The 7,192-nt window shown below is 38.0% G+C and overlaps 2 protein-coding genes across 2 annotated transcripts in view; both read right to left on the bottom strand.

Annotated features, from left to right (window-relative positions):
• Positions 1–1,392: 1,392 nt before the first annotated feature.
• Positions 1,393–3,802, bottom strand: cfhl4 (complement factor H like 4). Its single transcript, XM_035653711.1, has 6 exons — positions 3,663–3,802; positions 3,205–3,387; positions 2,693–2,798; positions 2,467–2,543; positions 1,783–1,971; positions 1,393–1,616 (listed from the first exon to the last, which is right to left on the bottom strand). Exons 1-6 carry the CDS (start codon positions 3,730–3,732, stop codon positions 1,408–1,410), a joined length of 834 nt encoding a protein of 277 aa, XP_035509604.1. The 5' UTR covers positions 3,733–3,802; the 3' UTR covers positions 1,393–1,407.
• A 1,682-nt stretch (positions 3,803–5,484) lies between these two features.
• Positions 5,485–7,192, bottom strand: part of LOC118322199 (complement factor H-like) — a gene marked incomplete at its 5' end in the record, with an annotated part of 3,109 nt that continues 1,401 nt past the window's right edge. Inside the window, 1 exon segment of the mRNA XM_035653818.1 lies at positions 5,485–5,907. Coding sequence (XP_035509711.1) covers positions 5,747–5,907 — 161 coding nt within the window.

Here is a 7,192-nt window from a genome sequence, read left to right as displayed (position 1 = left end):
TTTGTTGTGGTTGTGTGGTGTTTGTGTTGTGTGTGTGTGTGTGTGTGTGTGTGTGTGTGTGTGTGTGGTGTGTGTGTGTTGTGGTGTTTGTGTGTGTGTGGTGGTGTTGTTGTGTGTGTGTGTGTGTGTGTGTGTGTGTGTGTGTGTGTGTGGTGTTTGTGTGTGTGTGTGTGGTTGTGTGTGTGTGTTGTGGTGTGGTGTGTGTTGTTGTGTGTGTGTTAGCACTGCCACCAGGCTGTCCCAGAGTTGCATTGTACGGCTGTATAAGAAGAGCGGAAGCCACCAAACAATCATCCTTCACCACACCAATCCGCTGCGCAAACAGGAGTGTCCCCCTGCATGGAAGTCATCAACCTTCTCCATCCAATCCTCCTCAACCTCCTCCCAAGGTAACCAAACCTTGTCAGCTCACGCCACATTTCAAAAACATGAAAATGATGTGAAAGTATATGGTCCGACTTGCAAAGCTGCCTGAATATTCAGTTCTACTTCTGCTGCCTATAATTGTTAAAAGGGTAACTACTATGGAGAGCCTTTCATTCCAAAACCCTTCAGGTGGCTACCAGCAGTAGTGTGAGCTGAGAAGCATGAGCAGAAATGGCTTTGAATTGTGCCACAGCAACTCCTTTGCTGTTTGTTTTGGTAGATGAAAGAAACCCATGTATGCCATTAATTATTAATTCATATATGATTGAAGTTAAATATTAGAACTGGGCAACGGGCCATTTTCAAATGCTAAGTTGTATAGGTTGAGTATTTGGGGGTGTCAAATCTCCCCTTTTCTAGGGTTGAACCATTTTAAGCTAATCCTCGCCCATTACATAATTAACTCTTTAAAGTGTACCTAGCACCCTTCAGTTCTGCTAGTTCTCCCTTGCTCTCAGCAAATGGTTAAAAATACATCGAGACCTGCAAAGGACAGTCACTTTAGGGCATGGCGTTGACACCAATCGGAGTATTGACAATATGCTTGAGGTGCAAACAATTGGTGGGGACCATACAGAGGTGGAGTGTGAATATTGGACCCTTTACTCAAAACACGATAATCCAATATGATAACCAATGTTAGTGATGTTCCATAGCTTGTTTTTGGTTGCCCCAGTGGCAAAAAAATCCCAAAACAAAACAACAACAAAAACAATTACAGGTTCTATTACTGCTATGTAGACAGCAAAATTACTTCCTCTTATTTTGACCTGTTGTCACTCTCTGAGCTTAGTGTGATCTTTCCTCCATCATCTATCCATCCCTGTGTCTCTTATCTATAAACAGTTATAAAATATTTGAATATTGTACTTTCAGTTCAATTAGCATACATTTTGCTATTTTGTCCTGTGAATCTCTGGATTAATATTTAATTTAAATATATAAAGATGAGTCCACTCAAAAACATGAATGGGATTAACTTCAAATGAAAATGAACATACCTGAACAAGTTGGAAAGGTTGTATTCCACTGCCCAGTTTCTAAACATTCAATTTCTTCCGACCCATCGAGTGAATATGGATTATTGCATCGAAACTGTAATTTATGTCCGACCTTCACTCTTTCATTTGCTCGTTGTTCTCCAATTACATTGAGTTGACTGGGCATCACCCCAACTTTACAAGTGACGTCTGGAACAAATAAAATATTATCAAATGAAAAACATTTAGTGGTCTGGGGTTTATGTCCCACAGGGGCCACCCTTCTAACGTATGCAGGCATTTTAGTTTATTGTAACATGCTTTACAATTGGAAAGTATCACATTAATATTGTGTACAGAATAATTACTTTACTACCTTCACATGTAGGGAATGGCTCATCCCACTGTCCATCGTTACCACATATCAGCCTTGAACTGCCATTTAGAGATTTCCCACGGTGACAGCTGAATGTGAGGAAGTGGTCAGGAAGTATGGGTTCATCATTTTCTGGTAAACCTTTAACTATTAACCCTCCATCTGCAGGCGGGGGGTCACAGCTCAAAGCTGAGTAAACACATCAGTCAAGTCAATGAATGAAAAAAAGACAAGAAGTTGATGTATATTTTATCAGCCAAAATCCCACACTGGGGCTTTAGTGGAGAGAAGAGCCTCCTCATTGAGTTCCACAGTAGGAGGGGTTGTTTTTCCACATTCATTTTCAATGATACCCTCATTGTTACTTAACATAGAAGCAAGGACTCTTCTAGATAATCTAAGAATCCTAGAGGTTTATGTTATGACCATCAGTTTTAATTTTTCAGCTTCTTTTCTGAGAAATCACATTTTGTTGTTTTGGTTTTGGGCGCATTAAAATCAATGAGTCAAAATCTTTAGCTTCCACCTGTCGTTAGCGTAATAGGATTTATTTGATGTTTCTGGCCCCAGTGGACATTGGGGGTTGTTAACCTCTGCCCGAAAATTTTATGTGCACATGCTTGTACAAACAACTTTCCTGCGCAGCTTTAAAGTTGACAGTAACAACACAGAAGCAAGACTTACGATTACATATTGGCACATGATTGCTCCATTTGTCCAGTTTACAAGTCCTGGTGTCAGTCTTACTCACCATTTGATACCTGCAATGAACAGATGCGATGAGATGCCCTATACATTTATAAGCAGTATATTTACAACTAACGATTTATAACAGACAGGCTTACAAAGGCTGTGATACTGGTATTTCTATTTTATATAATGATAATATAATAATTACAGATCCACTTACCCTTCATTACAAAAGTATTTGACAATTGCTCCAAAAACAAAGTCTTCCCCGTGGATAAGTTGATAATAGCCATTGGGAGTTTCTTCAGGAAGTACACAAGGCTTTACTTGAAAGAAAAAAGAGGTAATTCATTAACCAATCAGTTTCATCAAGGTTTACAAGTCATTTTGTTAAACCCAGTTTTGAATTTTGGGCCTTATTCTTTATTGGATTTTTGTTAAAAGAACTTGCAAACTGACAGTGACGTGATTTTGATCATTCTTTTCATAAAAACACTGCAATAGCCATGTTATTATTTTGTAGCTTTGAAGAGGTAGGTTGATGTGCAGTTACTAGAAATTGTTATCAGCAAAATAATGCAGCATTTTTTCAACTCTCTAGTTACCATAAACTGAATTGGTTATTTAATTACAATGATGTCAATAATATTGTCAAATTAGAATTTTTGGAAATAAATAAATCTGTGTTTGTTGTAACCTGCAAGAACAAGAAAAGAAAGCCATTTAACTCACAGTAGCATTTTCCCTTGTGGAGTGCCACCCAGCCGTCGTCTGAACATACATATCTGATGGCTGGACCCGATATGTAACCAGTTTCACAAGTGAATCGTATCACATTTCCTCCTTGGTACTCATCTTTTTTAGTTTCTTCTGACACGTAGGCATTAGGAATGTCTGGGACCGCTGAACAAGTTACTATCAAACAACAAAATGGGAAAAAAAGAAGAAATTGGATATTTCTTCTCAACAGTTGTGGGCTACAGATGCCATTTTTCAGAGCTATATCAAAACATGTGAATCAGAAGATCTTTAAGTATGTGAAGAATATACTTTTGAGACTATACTGTGCATACTTAAGCCAACTATCCCACTATACACTCATCCTACACTAATAAGACAATACCACAAATCAAAACATAAAATATGCACACTTCTAGAAAGCCAGTATTTAATAAAAAAAAGTATCTTACTATTCTGTGATAAAGGAACTTGCTCAGTCGTCCACAGTTGAAGAAACAAAAGTATTAAAGATGACCACATTCTGACAAGCAGCTGTGACAAACAAGAGTCTAACTGAGGCAAACTCCTCTGACAAACTCAATGCAATTCCTGTGTTTTTGTCCCCAGCCACAGTCCTCAGGGAGTACTAAGGGTCACATCATTTGCCCAGTGGGATTGCACAAGGCTGTATGAACACAACATGACACAGGGGAACATGCACAGCACGCACTGTTTATCACCACAAGCTCTGGGAAAGTCCACATAGAGTATCTTTCAAGCAAAGAAATGTATTTCTCTGCTATCACATCAAATTGATTCATAAAATGTTGCAAGAGAGTCTTCTTCTTCATATTTCTTACAGGACCCTTCATATTTTATGGTCCCTCTTGTCCCAACACAACTAGAAAATAACATAAACTCTCTGAAAATAACACTTAGACAAAAGTTGAGATGCAGCACATACAGACTACTTTAGGACTATCTTGAGCTGCATAAAAACAGTTTAAAGCTAAATGTCTGATATGTTTGTAAGTATCTGTCTGTTCTGTTAGTACTGATTACCACATTCAACTTGGCATGAGCAGTGTTGATAATACAGTACAAAGTCTGTTGTAAAAATCATTTGAATCAATTGGTACTGTTGGTACTGAGAGAGCTAAACAGTTTATTTGCACTATAATTATTCATACTTAAAAGTACACCAAATGAGAAATGCTGCTGAGGAAATATAATTCCTTCAAACTGTAAGTGTCACTTGTGTTACTCAATTTGAAGACATTGTATTGACCTAGATTAATCCCGATTCCCCAGTTTTACTATAATCTAATTTTAACCAAAAACCCATAAACATAAAGGGCAGATTAAATATTTAGCCCTACAAACATTTCAAGAATGAAGTTGTGCAGTTTAGCTATAGTATTTGCTATGTCATGTAGGTATGGTAGTTAAGTATAGATAGTGGGCCACACTTTTGTGAGAGATGACTGACTGAAATATATGTTCTGCCAAGATGAAACCGGATTTGAAAGCCCAAAACCACTTTTGATATTTTGTTTTGAATGTCTGTGGGAAGCAAACTGTATGTGGCCGTCGTCGCCCCCGTGAATTCCTGCCCTGGTATGATCTGATGTTTGTGTGTATGTGGTTGTAAGAAAGTTCTGCACAAACAAACAAACGTCTCTTTGGACATTAAAATGTATATTACCTTTTCAAAACTATTTATAAAATTCTGCACCAACATCTTGGTACAGCTATTTTATACACTACATCAGGGGTAGGCAACCTGTGGCCCCACAGTCACATGCATCTCTTTAAGCCCTCTCTTGGCTCCCTGTGGCTTTGATAAAAAATTATACGGACATGAGAAACAGTTGCTTTTAACATTGTCTGTTCACTGTTGTAGGCCTAAAGTGATTCTTATATTCTCAAATTGTAAAAATGTGTAGCCTTTACACACCACAAAAAACAACATTGGCTGATGTCCCATCTACTATAATGGTGGAGCAGGCTTCATGACCTATACTGCTGTCAGCCACCAGGGGGCGATGAAGATGTTTTGGCTTTACTTTTTTGGAGCTGTCATGTCACCCATCTTATATTGATGGTGCAGACCTCGTGACTTTTCCTCCATATTCTGCCAAACCTCAATAGTGGTGGTTACTAGTCTTGAGTCTAGTCTAGCTATGGATTCCTTATCCAAAAAATGAAAATTAAAAATTGAATAGACTCCATATAGCCTACTGTATTTAGTCATTATACGAATAGAAACACCAAACAAAGCATTTTTCTCCTCTTTTATTCAATATGCCATAGCTTCATCATTTCAGATCACACTGTCACACAAAGAATTGATTCAATCATTCAGTGTTGCCCTTTCCAACAATCATATGTATTAGGATCATGTATTACATTTAAGATACTACATCATTATGAATAATGCACATGGCAAATGTTTTCTTTGTGTTCTGACAAACAATTGATGCAAAAAGATCATAGAAAAGTTTAGCATTTTTACTGAGACTCCTTTGGCTCTCATACCAAATCAGCATCATTATTATGTATCTGCGGGAGCTGCAATATCTGCGGGAGCTGCATTATCTGCAGGAGCTGCATTATCTGCAGGAGCTGCTTTATATGCAGGAGCTGCATTATCTGCAGGAGCTGCTTTATCTGCAGGAGCTGCTTTATCTGCAGGAGCTGCTTTATCTGCGGTAGCTGTGGGAGAAAATTTAAAAAACAAGCAGTGAGCGTAAATCAGGCATCCACTTATAAATAACCTTTAGGTTTTGAAATAAAACAAAGCTATTACGGTTCTGAGGTGTCTTTGTATTGTGTGAGTCTTCTGAGGATATTTTTAACCAGGCATGTTATAATTTATTTTATTTTATTACTCATGGTGTTATGTGGTCCTAGGTTGCTGCATCACACCTAGCACCCACCCTCGTAGGTGCCCGTCTTTCCCTCAAAGGACACTGTGTACTTTTATGATATTCGCCTGGAATGCAACTCCACCATGATTAGTACTCACATGAAGTACAGAGACTTTACTTTGGTAGTAATTGTCTTTTGTCACAAGGGTGCAGATTGACCAAATAATTTTAAAATCACAGTCTGACATGATATTGTATTTGTCAGTTCGTGTTTATGACGCTACTATGGACAAAAGTGTCTGTCTAATGAATAAATGTAAGTGTAAAATGTAAAAGACATTATTCAAGCAATTACAAATATGGGCAAACTTAGTTTAGGTGTGTTTACCCTTCATTCCATTTTTTGTGACAACCTAAAGGATAGATTTGTATTTTAATCTCTCTTAAAAGAGTAGGATTTAGTCCATCTCGAAGTTTCAGATTACAACCAACTGAATACCACCACTCCTTCCAAGCATGTAGGAGAAACTATGGTGGCTTCGAAACTCGCGAAAACTGTCAATTTAGAGCCAGTGTTTGGTTTATCTGTTCTCGACTACTGTAAAAACCTGGCGGTTCAATATTGCAGACTCTATGAAAGACTACCCACTCCCTCTGTGTGCTTCTCAAGGAAGCTGAGCTGCGACAGAGGGATGCGTCTTAATAGCTGCATTCCTTGAAATAAACCCATAACTATGCAGACGAAGATGACTTGATTTGGCTAATTCAGCCCCCCCCCCCCCATAGCATTTCAAATTTTAAACTATATTAGTTATTGTGAATTGGTCAACAAAGTGAAATCAATACTGCGTAGCATATTTTGAACTGACACATTTCTTCAAGCCAGTATGTTCCCTTTACCCTTGCTGAAATACATTATAACATGATGGAGAGCTGAACCACAGCTTAAACTCAACAGCACCAAACCACCAAACACAAAATTTAATTTCCATTGTTTTTTTATACATTCATAATAGTACTTGAATAAAAAATCAGCAGGCTCAATGACTTGACTGTGACTGAATGACTGTGAAATGCTTTTGGCTGCACGTACCATTTGTACATGTAATGTTGTGGTTCCATTCTCCATT

Source organism: Morone saxatilis, unplaced genomic scaffold (assembly GCF_004916995.1).
Source record: "Morone saxatilis isolate NCDOM2014 unplaced genomic scaffold, NCSU_SB_2.0 Contig12, whole genome shotgun sequence".
Lineage (NCBI taxonomy): Eukaryota > Metazoa > Chordata > Actinopteri > Moronidae > Morone > Morone saxatilis.
The sequence above is the reverse complement of the archived record's forward strand: the minus strand, read 5'-3'. Positions and strand labels throughout refer to the sequence as shown.

Coding starts and splice junctions, on each gene's coding strand:
- cfhl4 (XM_035653711.1), bottom strand. CDS start 3,732: ATGTGGTCATCTTTAATACTTTTGTTTCTTCAACTGTGGACGACTGAG. Junction 2,799..3,204: donor CCACAAGGGAAAATGCTACT/GTGAGTTAAATG, acceptor TTTTCTTTCAAG/TAAAGCCTTGTGTACTTCCT. Junction 2,544..2,692: donor AAATACTTTTGTAATGAAGG/GTAAGTGGATCT, acceptor TGTTCATTGCAG/GTATCAAATGGTGAGTAAGA.